Source organism: Apteryx mantelli, chromosome 1 (genome assembly GCF_036417845.1).
Source record: "Apteryx mantelli isolate bAptMan1 chromosome 1, bAptMan1.hap1, whole genome shotgun sequence".
Taxonomy (NCBI): Eukaryota; Metazoa; Chordata; class Aves; order Apterygiformes; family Apterygidae; genus Apteryx; species Apteryx mantelli.
Window position 1 is genome coordinate 5,443,162 of NC_089978.1, and position 15,881 is coordinate 5,459,042.

At 56.8% G+C, this 15,881-nt stretch overlaps 3 protein-coding genes across 3 annotated transcripts; 1 reads left to right on the forward strand and 2 right to left on the reverse strand.

The window, feature by feature from the left end:
• Positions 1-1,055: 1,055 nt before the first annotated feature.
• On the reverse strand, positions 1,056-1,451 carry LOC136991103 (thyroid hormone-inducible hepatic protein-like). The gene has a single exon (XM_067289612.1). The coding sequence runs from the start codon at positions 1,449-1,451 to the stop codon at positions 1,056-1,058; it is 396 nt and encodes a 131-aa protein (XP_067145713.1).
• Positions 1,452-8,937: 7,486 nt separating this feature from the next.
• Positions 8,938-9,333, forward strand: LOC136991104 (thyroid hormone-inducible hepatic protein-like). Its single transcript, XM_067289613.1, has one exon. The coding sequence runs from the start codon at positions 8,938-8,940 to the stop codon at positions 9,331-9,333; it is 396 nt and encodes a 131-aa protein (XP_067145714.1).
• A 3,418-nt stretch (positions 9,334-12,751) lies between these two features.
• Positions 12,752-15,881, reverse strand: NDUFC2 (NADH:ubiquinone oxidoreductase subunit C2). Its single transcript, XM_067313224.1, has 3 exons — positions 15,672-15,881; positions 14,062-14,205; positions 12,752-12,964 (listed from the first exon to the last, which is right to left on the reverse strand). Exons 1-3 carry the CDS (start codon positions 15,808-15,810, stop codon positions 12,915-12,917), a joined length of 333 nt encoding a protein of 110 aa, XP_067169325.1. The 5' UTR covers positions 15,811-15,881; the 3' UTR covers positions 12,752-12,914.

Genomic DNA, 15,881 nt, shown 5'->3' on the forward strand with positions numbered 1-15,881 from the left:
CCTTCACTCCGGGAGAGCTTTTTGCTTAGCACAGTATCTGGAATTGTTTCCCTGAGTGCCAAATGCACATGGACTCTCTGTGTGCCATGAGCTTGGCACTGCTTTTCAGCCTGCAGAGACTGGATGATGATACCAGGGCAATGCGAACGGTGGGTTTCCATCCCTTGTCTCACAACCCTGTGCCATAACACCTGTGCTGCTACGGGCGATCGCAGCCCAGGGCCAGCCTTGCCAGGACGGGGCAGGGTCTCGCCTGGGGCTGCTGCTGGAAGAGCTGCGTTCCCTTTCCCTGACCCTGGCGGAGGCCTTGGCCAAGGCCTTGGCCTGAAGCAAAGCACCAACACTCACAGGCACCTTCAAGGCATTTGTTTTATTAGCAAGGAGTGGGGGAAAGTCCCCTCCAAGTCCAGGTACCAGCTGGAGAAGGGGTTCAGCATTTACAAGGGACTGTGCGAGTTCTCAGTGCAGTAGTGCAATGCAGTCGCCTGCATGCTGCTCTTTGAAAATCAAGAGGTATGTCTCGAGCCCTGGAGCTCTTCTGATGGTCCTCCGAGAAGACAGCAGATGTTTCTTCATGTGGGCACAACAGGCGAGGTGGTTCTGCCAGGGCCAAAACCATTGCTGTTGTGCAGCACCAGGGGTCAGGGATGAGCTGCCTCGGTGCAAGGAGAACGAGTTGGCCTGTGGGAAGAGGCAGAGATGATGTGTGACGGTGGGATCCTCTCCTTCCTGACACACACACCGATTCTGCAAGAGCACCTGCCATAACCCCAAACACCCATCCAAGGTGTTTTTGTCCCTGGCTTGCCCAGTGAGAGAGACCTTATCTCCAGCCTCAGCTAAATAAAATCAATCCTCCAGGATGGTCTGCATTGACGGGAAGAGATAAATCCCCAATTTCAGCATGGACATCTCAATCTGCTAGATATTTGGAGGGATTTCACACCAATGCCAAGGCAATTCCCCAAGACCCCCTCTCCTTGGGGACACTGGCTCCCTCTTGCCTGGTTGCCCTGCATCTGCCCGAGCTCCTACCTTGGAGGCCAGGGTCAGGTTCACCAGCTGGGCTGCCCATCGCTGAGGTTGATCTGCTCAAGGATTTGGCTGTAGCGTCGCGTGAGGGCGTTGGCGTCTCTGGTGAGGTGGGTGAGCACCTGCTGCAAGCCGTTGAGGTGGTGGGAAAGGCGCTCCTCCAGGTCAGCGTCAGCGTCTGCTGCATCGTCTGGGGCTTTGTGCGTGCTGGCGCCGGGCAGGCTCTGCTCGGTGACGGACCCCAGGCCTCTCTCCACCACAGGCTTGATGGACTTCAGGAGCTGGTAGCGCTCGTACAGGTCCCTGCGGCCATCGGCAGCGGGGGAGGCCTCGTCGGGCTCCGGGAAGACGCCTCGGAGCAGGCTGGGAAACATCACCTCCTGCTCCATCTTCTGGGTGGCTGAGAAGTACTGCTCCATGGCCCAGCTCCCGCGGCTCCGGCAGTGCTTTTCTCGGCTCGATGGGCACCGTCTGCTCCCCCTGCCCCGGGGAGGACTTTTTATGCCCGGGGTGGCTGTCTGGGGTGGCCGTCCCTCCTCTCCTCGCAGCCAACGGCCGTGCTGGACGGTGCTGGGGCTTGGCTGCGTCCCCAGCTGGAGCTGAGCCAAGGTGCAATCGGCCCTGTCTGAGCCTCTGCTTGGCCTTCATCCGAGCTGGCTGGAGATCCTGGGGCACTTCTGCACGCAGATCAGGACGTGGCCACGAGGGGAGCTGCTGAAGGGCCCCCTCCCAGCCTGTCCTCCCTCTGCCGCTGCTGCTGGAGATGGTGGGGAAAGTGCTGAGCTCCTGCCCCCACCACCACGGTATGTCTCCTTTCTCTCCTTATGCAATGCTTGGCACACGATTCCTCCTGGGAAGTTGTGACACACCATTTCATCACAACTAGCCCAGAGGTGACGGCAGTCGGCAGCAGCCAGGGAGCAATTTGGAAAGAATGCACCGTCAGTGAGCTGCTGTGCTGGGTTCAGCATTGCCTGAGACCAAGGCATCTAATTATTATAATATATATATGTATAAAAAATATATATTTTGTATATATATATAATATATGATATAATTCGGCTAATTGGAGGCTATCCTGCTGGAAAGCAGATCTGCAGAGAACGACCTGTTGGACAGCAAGTTGACCACGGGCTAGCAATGAGCCCTCACAGCAAAGAAGGACAGTGGTTTCCCAGGCTGCATTAGGACCTGCCAGCAGGTCGATGGAGGTGATCCTCCCCCTCTACTCAGCCCCGGTGAGGAAGCATCTGGAGGTGTTCAGTTCTGGGCTCCCCAGCACTGGAGCGAGTCCAGCCAAGGGCTATTTAAGATGATGAAGGGACTGGAGCATCTCTCGTGTGAGGAAAGGCTGAGAGAGCTGGGCCTGTTCAGCCTCAAGAAGACTGGGGGGGGGGGGTTGTTATCAACGTGTACAAGTATCTGAAGGGAGGGTGTCAAGAGGATGGGACCAGACTCTTTTCAGTGGTGCCCAGCGACAGGACGCGAGGCAACGGGCACAAACTGAAACACAGACAGTTCCATCTGAACATGAGAAAAAACTTCTTCACTGTGAGGGTGACAGAGCACTGGAGCAGGTTGCCCAGAGAGGTTGTGGAGTCTCCTTCTCTGGAGATATTCAAAACCCGCCTGGATGCAATCCTGTGCAACGTGCTGTAGGTGACCCTGCTTGAGCAGGGGGGTTGGACTAGATGATCTCCAGAGGTCCCTTCCAACCTCAGCGATTCTGTGATTCTGTAATAGGATGTGACCATGAGAAACCCCAGAAGTAGCCCATTTCCGAGAGCTCTCCCCCAGCCGTGGGGCGTGCTGGGGAAAGACAACCTGACCCCGCGATGGGGAAAGTCTTGCAGCTCGGGGCGCTGAGCAGTCTGCACGTGGGGGGAACGACACGGCGCCCGGGGAGCAGCGTGGCTCAGGGCTTCCCGCTGCGACCGGGGCCGTGGGAGAGCTCGGCCAGGGCCAGACGCTGGTCTTGGCGAGCTGGCCGGTTTGGCGACGGAGAGGACGGTGGGCACAGGGAAGGCTCAACCTGGAAAGTCCCCCCTGAAGCCAGTTTTCTGCCCTCCCCTCTGCAAGGATGCAGCCCGTGCACGGGACGGCCGCGCTGCCTCCCTCGCCCCGATGCTCCCCGTCGGCGCCCACAGAGCGGGACACGGCCGATCCCACCCGCACCGCTTCGGAGACCCCCGCCGCAGCGTGCCGGCAGGGTCCGGGGGAGCCGTTGCCGCCCTGCAACCTGGAGACCCCCCTGCGCGGGTCCGGCTCGGGCACATCGTGGGGCCGCGGTGCAGCCGAGCTGCCGACACGCGGGGCAACGGCCCGGCCGCGGGCTTGGCGTCAGCCCGTCCCCGTCAGCAGGGCAGAGGCCAGGGCCGGGGAAACGGCCGGCTCTGCCCGTCCCGACGTGGCCGAGCGGCCGTGCGGAAAGAGGCCCCTATTTTGGGAACGTCCCGCGGGCCCCTTTGGCCTTTGGCTCCCCTTGGCGACGGGCAGCGCTCCCTGACAGCGCACCACGCGCACGCACCGTGCCACCGGCGGCCTGCGAGCGTCCCGCTGTGCGGCACCGGCCAGGAGCCGGCGCTGGGCTCTGCCCTCTGCCGCCCGCACCGGCCCGGCCCCCGCCCGCACCGGCACCCCTGCCCTCGGCGCTCTCTGTCTGCTGAGGGAGCCCCGCGGAGGCACCGGCCCTGCCTGCTGCGGGCTCGGGAGCACGTCCCGCGCGTGGCCAGCCCCGACGTCCTCCTCCCTGCCTCGCTGACCCCAAGCTGCCGCGGGCACCAGGGCGCTCGTGCTCCCCGCTCCCGACACGTCCGCTGCCGAGAGCCCCGCGGGCTCAGGGCCCTGCAGCTGCCTCAGCCCGCGTCTGGCCCCAGCAGCACTCAGGGTCCGGCCGTTCCCTCTGTTGGGGCTGCCCGGGCCTGCCCGGAGCCCTCAGCTCCTTCCAGATGCTCCCTGCTCTTCTGGGTGTCCGGCCACGGTGATTCAAGGGTGGTCTCTGGGCAGCGTGAGGTGGAACAAATCCCATTTCTGTCATGTGAGGACTTGTCTCTCCTGGGCCTCCTTTTATTTGAGGAACCTCTGTGTTAGCTTATCCACATCCATGGCAATGATTCGGGACTCTCTGAGTGCTGCACGGAGTTGTAATGTCTGCTACATCCCAGCGTGCCCCATTTCTGCATGCACAAATCCATCCCCCAGGACCAAACATGGTAATCCCCCAGGCACCTGCAGAGGGGGGGATTTAACGAAAAAAGTAAGTGCAAGAAGGCCGAGGTGAGACATGACCAACATCCCACACGGAGATGCTGCCAAGGAGCACTTGAAAACAGCCCTTGCCCAACAGACCTCCTTTCTGGGGTGCATTTCTTGCACTATTCCTTGTCCTGGTGCGCAACAAGTTGACCATGAGCCAGCAATGTGCTCCTGAGGCAATGAAGGCCACTGGTATCCTGGGCTATGTTAGGAGGGGTGTTGCCAGCAGGTGGAGGGCGGTGATCCTTCCCGTGGTGAGGCCACACCTGGAGCGCTGTTTCCAGTCCTGGGCTGCCCAGTACAAGAGAGACATGGAGCTACTGGAGCGAGTCCAGCAAAGGGCTACTAAGATGATGAAGGGACAGGAGCATGGCTCATATGACGAGAGGCTGAGAGAGCTGGGACTGTTCAGCCTGGAGAAGAGAAGACTGAGAGGGGATCTTGTCAATGTGTTTAAGTATCTGAAGGGAGGGTGTCAAGAGGATGGGGCCAGGCTCTTCTCAGTGGTGCCCAGCGATAGGACAAGAGGCAACCAGCACAAACTGGAACATATGAAGTTCTGCTTGAACACTGGAAAACACTTCTTCACTGTGAGGGTGACTGATCCCTGGAACAGGTTGCCTCGAGAAGTTGCAGATTCTCCATCCTTGAAGATATTTACAACCTGACTGGACAGGGTCCTGGGCAGCCTGCTCTAGGTGACCCTGCTTGGGCAGGGGGTTGGACTAGATGATCTCCAGAGCTCTTTTCTGATCCAACAGTCCTGTGATCTGACAGTCTGGTCAGGCACTCACCAGGTTTTGTGCCTGGCTCCTGTGCACACACAGAGGCCATACTCTTCCCACAGCAGAAGACCCAGTTTCAGTGAGGCCACGTGCAACTGCAGCTTTTCCAGGTCTGTGGCTCCAGCCAGCCCCGTGAACGCCTTTGGTATGGGATGTCTTTCTCTATGGGAAAAGCTGGGTGGATGAAAGCCAGGTCAGGCTGTCCCAAGGACAAGACTCAGAGCCAATGAGACCCCGGAACATGAGGTGCCCTCACCAGACATCTCCTCGCCTGAAGTGCCTGATGCCTGTGGCTTGCAATGCCTCTCCCCAAGGAGGTTGGCTTGGGGCTAGCTCAGGGCTTGGGATGCCCCAGGACAGGGCTGCACAGGGTGGCCCCCGGCCTCGGCATCTCAATCCTGCAGTTTCTTGCTGGGTGTCACTGGGGCAGGCAGGTTGTCAACAGCAGCAGCCCAGAGCTGACACCATGGCTCGTCAGTCCACCAGGGACTCCAGCACAGACCTTATCTCCCTAAGCCTGGCCGCAGGCTGTGTTTCCTTGGCCAGGCTCCTTTCCAGGAGTGCCTAAGGGTCAAGAATGTCCCAGACACACTCTTAGTGAAGAGCTGGTGCATTGGAGGAGCTTCAAGGAAGCCTCTTTGGCTAGTGCTTCTCCTGAGGCTTTCTAGGGTCCAGCAGACTCCTTGATGCCCCAGGGAGGGCTACAGCCACTTCCCCTCCCGGCATTAGCCCTGACACCCTGGAGGCAGCAGCAGTGCACCCTGCCCGGTTCATCCCAGTCTCCTTGACCTCTTTCCTCAGGGTCTCCAGGAGCAGCGGGACAAAGAGGATGGGCTGGGAGAGGGCCCTTGGGCAGCTCCTGGCCCCATCCTCCTCCTCCCCTCTCCCACAGGGTCTCGCCAGCAGTGTGTGGGTGAGGCATCCAGCTCCTGGACTCCTCTCACCTTATTCCTTCAGGTCCCCAATGTGGGATGCTGGATTTCTCCAAGCGCCCTGGGGAAGGGCTTCTGCCCTGGTTCCTCTGCAGTGTTGTTGCTGCAGCCTTCACCCAGGGCAGCCGTCTGCTTTGAGCAACGTCTGGGAATATTTCCTAGCGCGACTCCTGCCCACGGAGCCTCTGTGTGTCGTTACTTCACCAATGCTTTTCCGCCTGGGACAGCTGTAGGGCCCCAAGCACTGCACGCAGGCGGTTTCCTTGCGTGTCCCTGGGAAACCAGGGGACTGACACTGCTCTCAGCAGTTGTTTCAGCAGAACTGCACAAGGATCTCGATCGCTCAATCCCCTCTGCTCCCTCAGCACCTCTTACAAGCAGCCCCACCACCACGCTAGGGAAATACAGGGAGCCGAGGGCTCCGGGCAGGCCCGGGCAGCCCCAACAGAGGGAACGGCCGGACCCTGAGTGCTGCTGGGGCCAGACGCGGGCTGAGGCAGCTGCAGGGCCCTGAGCCCGCGGGGCTCTCGGCAGCGGACGTGTCGGGAGCGGGGAGCACGAGCGCCCTGGTGCCCACGGCAGCTTGGGGTCAGCGAGGCAGGGAGGAGGACGTCGGGGCTGGCCACGCGCGGGACGTGCTCCCGAGCCCGCAGCAGGCAGGGCCGGTGCCTCCGCGGGGCTCCCTCAGCAGACAGAGAGCGCCGAGGGCAGGGGTGCCGGTGCGGGCGGGGGCCGGGCCGGTGCGGGCAGCAGAGGGCAGAGCCCAGCGCCGGCTCCTGGCCGGTGCCGCGCAGCGGGACGCTCGCAGGCCGCCGGTGGCACGGTGCGTGCGCGTGGTGCACTGTCAGGGAGCGCTGCCCGTCGCCAAGGGGAGCCAAAGGCCAAAGGGGCCCGCGGGACGTTCCCAAAATAGGGGCCTCTTTCCGCACGGCCGCTCGGCCACGTCGGGACGGGCAGAGCCGGCCGTTTCCCCGGCCCTGGCCTCTGCCCTGCTGACGGGGACGGGCTGACACCAAGCCCGCCGCCGGGCCGTTGCCCCGCGTGTCGGCAGCTCGGCTGCACCGCGGCCCCACGATGTGCCCGAGCCGGACCCGCGCAGGGGGGTCTCCAGGTTGCAGGGCGGCGCCGGCTCCCCCGGACCCTGCCGGCACGCTGCGGCGGGGGTCTCCGAAGCGGTGCGGGTGGGATCGGCCGTGTCCTGCTCTGTGGGCGCCGACGGGGAGCATCGGGGCGAGGGAGGCAGCGCGGCCGTCCCGTGCACGGGCTGCATCCTTGCAGAGGGGAGGGCAGAAAACTGGCTTCAGGGGGGACTTTCCAGGTTGAGCCTTCCCTGTGCCCACCGTCCTCTCCGTCGCCAAACCGGCCAGCTTGCAGAGACCAGAGTCTGGCCCTGGCTGAGCTCTCCCATGTCCCCGGTTGCAGCGGGAAGCCCTGAGCCACGCTGCTCCCCGGGCGCCGTGTCGTTCCCCCCACGTGCAGACTGCTCAGCGCCCCGAGCTGCAAGACTTTCCCCGTCGCGGGGTCAGGTTGTCTTTCCCCAGCACGCCCCACGGCTGGGGGAGAGCTCTCAGAAATGGGCTATTTCTGAGGTTTCTCGTGGTCACATCCTATTACAGAATCACAGAATGGCTGAGGTTGGAAGGGACCTCTGGAGATCATCTAGTCCAACACCCCTGCTCAAGCAGGGTCACCTAGAGCACCTTGCACAGGATCACGTCCAGGTGCGTTTTGAATACCTCCAGAGAAGGAGACTCCACAACCTCTCTGGGCAACCTGCTCCAGTGCTCTGTCACCATCACAGTGGAGAAGTTTCTCCTCATGTTAAGATGGAACTGTCTGTGTTTCAGTTTGTGCCTGTTGCCTCGCGTCCTGTCGCTGGGCACCACTGAAAAGAGTCTGGTCCCATCCTCTCGACACCCTCCCTTCAGATATTTGTACACATTGATAACAACCCCCCCCCCCTCAGTCTTCTTGAGGCTGAACAGGCCCAGCTCTCTCAGCCTTTCCTCACACGAGAGATGCTCCAGTCCCTTCATCATCTTAAATAGCCCTTGGCTGGACTCGCTCCAGTGCTGGGGAGCCCAGAACTGAACACCTCCAGATGCTTCCTCACCGGGGCTGAGTAGAGGGGGAGGATCACCTCCATCGACCTGCTGGCAGGTCCTAATGCAGCCTGGGAAACCACTGTCCTTCTTTGCTGTGAGGGCTCATTGCTGGCCCTTGGTCAACTTGCTGTCCAACACGTCGTTCTCTGCAGATCTGCCTTCCAGCAGGATAGCCTCCAATTAGCCGAATTATATCATATATTATATATATATACAAAATATATATTTTTTATACATATATATATTATAATAATTAGATGCCTTGGTCTCAGGCAATGCTGAACCCAGCACAGCAGCTCACTGACGGTGCATTCTTTCCAAATTGCTCCCTGGCTGCTGCCGACTGCCGTCACCTCTGGGCTAGTTGTGATGAAATGGTGTGTCACAACTTCCCAGGAGGAATCGTATGCCAAGCATTGCATAAGGAGAGGAGGGAGACATACCATGGTGGCGGGGGCAGGAGCTCAGCACTTTCCCCACCATCTCCAGCAGCAGCGGCAGAGGGAGGACAGGCCAGGAGGGGGCCCTTCAGCAGCTCCCCTCGTGGCCACGTCCTGATCTGCGTGCAGAAGTGCCCCAGGATCGCCGTCCAGCTCGGATGAAGGCCAAGCAGAGGCTCAGCCAGGGCCGATTGCACCTTGGCTCAGCTCCAGCTGGGGACGCAGCCAAGCCCCAGCACCGTCCAGCACGGCCGTTGGCTGCGAGGAGAGGAGGGACGGCCACCACGGACAGCCACCCCGGGCATAAAAAGCCCTCCCCGGGGGCAGGGGGAGCAGACGGTGCCCATCGAGCCGAGAAAAGCACTGCCGCAGCCGCGGGAGCTGGGCCATGGAGCAGTACTTCTCAGCCACCCAGAAGATGGAGCAGGAGGTGATGTTTCCCAGCCTGCTCCGAGGCGTCTTCCCGGAGCCCGACGAGGCCTCCCCCGCTGCCGATGGCCGCAGGGACCTGTACGAGCGCTACCAGCTCCTGAAGTCCATCAAGCCTGTGGTGGAGAGAGGCCTGGGGTCCGTCACCGAGCAGAGCCTGCCCGGCGCCAGCACGCACAAAGCCCCAGACGATGCAGCAGACGCTGACGCTGACCTGGAGGAGCGCCTTTCCCACCACCTCAACGGCTTGCAGCAGGTGCTCACCCACCTCACCAGAGACGCCAACGCCCTCACGCGACGCTACAGCCAAATCCTTGAGCAGATCAACCTCAGCGATGGGCAGCCCAGCTGGTGAACCTGACCCCGGCCTCCAAGGTAGGAGCTTGGGCAGACGCAGGGCAACCAGGCAAGAGGGAGCCAGTGTCCCCAAGGAGAGGGGGTCTTGGGGAATTGCCTTGGCATTGGTGTGAAATCCCTCCAAATATCTAGCAGATTGAGACCTCCATGATGAAATTGGGGATTTATCTCTTCCCGTCAATGCAGACCGTCCTGGAGGATTGATTTTATTTATCTGGGGCTGGAGATAAGGTCTCTCTCACTGGGCAAGCCAGGGACAAAAACACCTTGGATGGGTGTTTGGGGTTATGGCAGGTGCTCTTGCAGAATCGGTGTGGGTGTCAGGAAGGAGAGGATCCCACCGTCACACATCATCTCTGCCTCTTCCCACAGGCCAACTCGTTCTCCTTGCACCGAGGCAGCTCATCCCTGACCCCTGGTGCTGCACAACAGCAATGGTTTTGGCCCTGGCAGAACCACCTCACCTGTTGTGCCCATATGAAGAAACATCTGCTGTCTTCTCGGAGGGCCATCAGAAGAGCTCCAGGGCTCGAGACATACCTCTTGATTTTCAAAGAGCAGCATGCAGGCGACTGCATTGCACTACTGCACTGAGAACTCGCACAGTCCCTTGTAAATGCTGAACCCCTTCTCCAGCTGGTACCTGGACTTGGAGGGGACTTTCCCCCACTCCTTGCTAATAAAACAAATGCCTTGAAGGTGCTTGTGAGTGTTGGTGCTTTCTTTCAGGCTTAAGCCCTGCCTGAGGCCTCCCCCAGGGCCAGGGAAGGGGAAATCACCTCTTCCAGCAGCTGAGACCGGTCTCCCCAGGTGAAACTGTGCTCCTTCCCGGCAAGGCCGGCCCCAGGTTGGGTTCTCCTGTAGCAGTGCTGCCTCAGCTTATGATGGTGGGCATGGCCACTTTTCAGCACTGGTGGTGGAGGGAGACAGGCCCTTTTCTCGCACCCATCTTGCACAGGCTCATCTGCTTATGGGGATGGGGATCCTGGGACATAGAGGTCCTGGAGCCAAGGGACACCTTTCACCTTATAGCAAGTGTAGCTGGACACTCATCTCTGCTCCAGCATGTGACGGTGTGCTCCTTTCCCCCAATGATGTGCTCTCTCCCCTTCAACCTGACCTCCCTGCAGAGAGCACAAATGCAGGGACTAATTGAGCATGTGCCAACTAAGACCCATCTAGCATGCAAATATGACTATGAGTCAATCATCTCCCCCCCACAAATAGGGGGCAGCCCAGAGCCCACTGAGCTCTCCTGCATGGCAGCGGGCTGCACTGCAGAACCTCCTTTTGAGCAGGGTCACCTCTCAAGGTTACTCCTCGAGGCTGAGGGAGATTCCTTACCTGCAACAGATCCTCGGTAAGTGATTAATAGCATGCTGAACTTTTGCGAACTTTGCTGAGTTATATCTCTGATTAATTGTGCACATAATCCCTTAGACATGAACCATTGACCAAGTCTGGGACTAGGACTGGATCCAGCCACACCTAGGCTCCTCTCCGAAAGAGTTTAGAAAGCAAGGGGGTCCTTTCTGAACCTCATGACTCAACGGGAGGGTCTCCGTTGCACACGCATCTGACCCTGTCCTTCATGCAGTAAATAACTGAGTGAACCTTGCCAATCGAACCTCATTAAATCATTCTTATTTATGATTGAACTTTGTTAAGTCGCTGTCCTACCGCAATAAACATAGTGCTGCTTCCATTTTACGAGTGAAGTGCATCACCCCTCCGCAACACAGAAGCACCTCCAACACACGAGGGTGTTATGGAAAATCAGGCTCGCCGGCCTCCATAACAGGGTCCGACCCTAGGTTCCTGCTGAGGCAGAAGTTCGAAGTCAGATTGAAGAAAAATAAAATTTAATGACATATGTGTGGTAATTACAGCTCGAGCTGGGTGCCTCCGAAGAGGGACCCCGAACAAAGAAATCCCTGGGCAATTATACCCTTACAATCTAAATTCCCCACCCCTTAAGCGATAGTTTGGACCAATAGTAATAGTTAGGTCTCGGTTCTTCCCCTTCTTCCTTGGGCCCCTTTATTGTCTCTAGGCAGGCCGCTGCTTATCTTCAAGGTTGGCTACTCCTGCTGTCCGTGTAACTTCTTTATCCCTCCAGCTTGAACCGGCTCTGGGGCCCCCTTTTACTTATCTAAGTAAAAGTTCACAGCAAGTTCACAGCCTGAGGCCTAAGGCTTCAGCAAATTTAGCTACTAATGCTAAGCAAGTTATGCTAAGCAATTAATTCTAGACAGCTTCAGTTCAATATTCTCTAACAAGGGACAGGACCGGATGGGAACAGGGAGCTGAACCAGCAGCCGCAGCTGCAAACAGCTCCAGCTAGCTGAAGGGTTTTGGCTTGTGCAAGGCTTCCTCCCAGGAAGAGGCACTGGAGGAAGCACCTCCAGGCAGCGCGCAGTGCAAAAAGGCGCACCGAGTGAAGGCTGCACGCTAGGGAATGCAACGGCAGTGGAGGAATCTAGCCCAGATGCACTTCTGCACCATGTACTGAGAAATCCAGCACACCGGACTGGTAATTTGAACTGACGAAGAAACTTTGACGACGGTTGCAACAAAAGTTAGAGTCCTGCTTTTTACCAGCTCCTCTCCTGTCCCCCAAAAGTGCACTCCATTACTGGAGCCATAGCTCAGAAAGGGAACATCAGGATAGTCACCAGCCGTTAACAGAAAAGGGAAGGAGGTAGAAGTCTGCACAGATAACAGAAAATTTACAGTGTTTTAAAGACCATTTTCGGATGTTTCCTTGGGGATATCAAGCCATTGCTGATTTTGCCATATTCACTAAGACAGCCTCAAAAGTTTCTTTGGACCGTCTGTGTTTTCAGACTCAAACATTTAAATATAGTTGGAAGTACTCTGACCTTCAGATGTGCTGAGCACTTGGACCCTGCAGTGAAGAGCTGCAGATCCTCATCATGTCTGGAAAACACTTGGGTTCAAGATGTGGATTCAGGATCCACAAACCAAGTTGGGAAGTGGAAAGGTTGGATCCTGATCATCATCCTCAGCAAGAAAAAGCAAACTGAGAAGGCAAAATATAAAGGGAATCAACTATGGAGGGCATACATTTTCCTTGGTGGTACAGAACTTCTTTCACAGCCAGCCTTTGGCTTTGATCCCACTACAGTGATCTCTGGGGCTGGTTCAGAGTATGCTCAAAAGTTGGGAAAAAAGCTAATGAGAAACAGAAAGTAGGAATCTACCCATCCACTTTTTGTTTGTTTTTGTTTTGTTTTTTAATGCACTCTGCATAAACAATCTTCCATTTCCACAATTAAAAGTCTTAATAATTGAAAAAGGGATGAATCAAAATTATCACCATATTACAAATATCAATGTTACATATACATTGACAATATAATCATAATGTTAAAAGAAAGACTAATGAAACACTATGTATTTAATCATAACTTTAATTATATGAAAGTGAATAATCATTTTTTCCAAGCCGTGCACATTTGAACAGTCATTAACATGCAGCCTGTTTAAGTTACCACTAGGGAACTGGTTCAGTGCACTGCATCTTGTGACACAGGCTCGCAGCTGCTGAAGAAAACCTCAGCGAATGGGACAGAAATCCTCCAAAAGCTCTCCTATTCTCTTCTTTTCTGCAAAAGGCAATGAATAGAATTGCAATTCAACATTTCAGGTAGATTTTGAAGACTTGAATATCAAAGGCTTCATTTTTTTGATCAAAAACTTAACAAGGTCACCAAAAACTTGTCTCTTGCTACCTCCAGTGAAATATTAACTTGCAGCATAAACTAAGTAGGCAACTTCTCCTCCTTTTCACAGGGTTGAACTGCAGATCCCTATAAAGGAACCTCGCTACTAAGTGTTCTTTATTTCTACAGGTATCTACTGACACAGGATGATGCAAATCATAATCAAACAGCAATAGTCAACTAACTGTATTTTATTGGACAGTACACTAGATGCTTAACATAACTTCACCATTACATTGCTTCACATATTGACTAGATTTAGTAAAACAACGCTATTTACCAAGGCTCTTTCAAACAACATCAATTAGCTAGCAAAAACCAACTGCACTTTAGCTTCCTGACATTTCTATTTATACTTTTTTCACCTGTTCTACTTCTTTTCTGAATATTCATCACACAACGTTTTTGAATCAACGTGCACTGCAATTCTGAGAAGCTCAGAACCACCCTAGGGACAGCACTCTGTCACCACATCTAAAAGGGCACGACCTTACAGCGGGTAACCTATTACCGCTAAAGGAAAAACTTTTGGGGGCAAGGGCCTTTTCTGACTATAAGTTGTATAATGCCTGTAACAAAATCTTCATCTTGACTGGGGCCCCTAAATTTTATAAGAATAAAACCAACAAAAAACATAATTTCTAATTTTCATTACTTTCTTTGTTTCTCTTTTGCTGGCATGAGTTTGGTCTATTCTTTCTCTTGCGGCTCTGCAATTTTTATATTAAAATAAGCTTTTCAGAATAAGAGAGGGTCATCAATGCAGCTGATTTGCTGAGTGAGAATCTCTCTTTTCATATCACAAGTTTCCTGACTACTGTTGCAATTTATGTTGCAAATCAAGCGCAAAGTATGTACGACTTGCCAGAGAGAAATGGGATTCTATCAGTAACACATCAACATATTGATATATATTAGTGTTTATTAATCTCTGTGGTACAGCAGATTAAGGTCGTTCTTAAAATAACAGCTCATTATACCTTTCGTCTTAAAGTCTTCGGGATGTTGCTTTACATACTCGAACAATTCTCTGTCCCTTTTAGCATGTGCATATTCTGTACGCTTAATCAGATAATACCCAACAAACCAGCCCACAGTCGCAAACAGAATCTGGCGGTGAACACCTGGATCGTGATGAGAAAGTCCAAAGCGATCATTCGGCACGAGTAAAAACGCAAATAAAACAGAATCCCCCCAAAGATCACCCCGTCACAACGACAGAAAGCTCACGGGCAAGTACTAGGGGATCTCTCCCCTCTGTTGGAAACGCGCTGAATTCAGCTCAGCGATTCTTTGGCGGGTGCCACCCTCCCGCTTTGCGCCCCCGGCCCCTCGCAGGCAGGTCCCCGAATCCCCACAGCCCTTTCCCCAACCCCAGCTCCACACCCTGCTTCTCCCCAGGCGCTTCAGCCACCACAAACCTGCCCCAGCTTCTCTGCCCCACCTCGCCCTGAGCTCCCTCAGCCCCTCCTGGGTCCAGCCAGCCCCCCTCCCGGCCCCCCAAGTCCCCGCAGCACCCCTCACCTAGGCAAACCTCCCCTGCCGCCCCCCAAACAGGCCCCCTCACCTCAGGGCTCCTGCCCCTCACCCCCACCCCTATAAGCCCTCGCAGTCACCCCAAATCTCCCCAATTCCCACATAACACCCCTTTCCTCAACTCCCCTGGTTCCCCCCCCCAGCCCAAAGAGGCCCCCTCACCTCAAGGCTCCCTCCCCTCACCCCCATAGCCCTCACAGTCACTCTGACTGCCCCCCAAACCCTATATAATGCCCCCTTCCCCACCCCCCCAAATCTGCTCCAAACACCCCCAATCCCAAACAAGTCCCCTCACCTCAGAACTCCCTCCCCTTCACCCCCATCCTTATAACACTCATAATCACCCCAAATCCACCCCCCATAAAATGCCCCCTCCCCAGCCCCCCCTCGATCTCCTCCAACCCCCCCAAAAGATCCCTTCACCTCAGGGCTCCCTCACCCTTCCCCCCACCCCAAACCCTCCCCAAATCCCACATAATGCCCTTTCCCTGCCTCTCCTGTTCCCTCCCAAGGCGCCGCCTACACAAACATTCCCTCCTCCCCAACAGGCCCCTCACCTCAGAGCCCTCCCAGCCCTCACACACACCCCAAATCCCCACAACACCCCAGCCCTTCACCCCACAGACCCCCCAGCCCTCACACGCACCCCAAATCCCCACAACCCCCCCAGACCTTCACCTCAGGACCCCCCCAGCCCTCACACACACCCCAAATCCCCACAACACCCACAGCCCCCCACCTCAGGGCCCCCCCAGCCCTCACACAAACCCCAAATCCCAGCACCCCCAGACCTTCACCTCACAGACCCCCAGCCCTCACACACGCCCCAAATCCCCCCAGCCCCCCCAGCCCTTCACCTCAGGGCCCCCCCAGCCCTCACACACACCCCAAATCCCAACACCCCCAGACCTTCACCTCACAGACCCCCCAGCCCTCACACGCACCCCAAATCCCCACAACCCCTCAGCTCTTCTCCCCAGGGCCCCCCCAGCCCTCACCGGCAGCCCAACCCCCCCAGCCCTTCCCCTCAGGGCCCCCCGCCTCAGCCCCGCACCGGCTCGGAGGACGGGCCGGCGGTTGAAGCCGTTGTCCAGCAGAGCCGCCCCCCAGCCGGCCAGGCCCAGCCACGCCGAGCCCTTGTTGAAGAGGGGCGGCGGCGGCAGCGAGCGCGCCTCGTCCGGCAGGAACACCATGGCGCCGCCGCCGCCCAAGGTGCCCGGGCGGCGCGGAGCGGAGCGGAGCGGAGCGGTGTTGCGCTGCGCCC

Bases quoted from the DNA above. Each gene is read 5' to 3' on its own strand.
- LOC136991103 (XM_067289612.1), bottom strand. From the start codon at position 1,451: ATGGAGCAGTACTTCTCAGCCACCCAGAAGATGGAGCAGGAGGTGATG.
- LOC136991104 (XM_067289613.1), top strand. From the start codon at position 8,938: ATGGAGCAGTACTTCTCAGCCACCCAGAAGATGGAGCAGGAGGTGATG.
- NDUFC2 (XM_067313224.1), bottom strand. From the start codon at position 15,810: ATGGTGTTCCTGCCGGACGAGGCGCGCTCGCTGCCGCCGCCGCCCCTC. The intron at 14,206-15,671 runs GTGCGGGGCTGA...ATCACGATCCAG, and splicing joins CCGGCCCGTCCTCCGAGCCG to GTGTTCACCGCCAGATTCTG. The intron at 12,965-14,061 runs GTATAATGAGCT...TGCCTTTTGCAG, and splicing joins CGAAGACTTTAAGACGAAAG to AAAAGAAGAGAATAGGAGAG.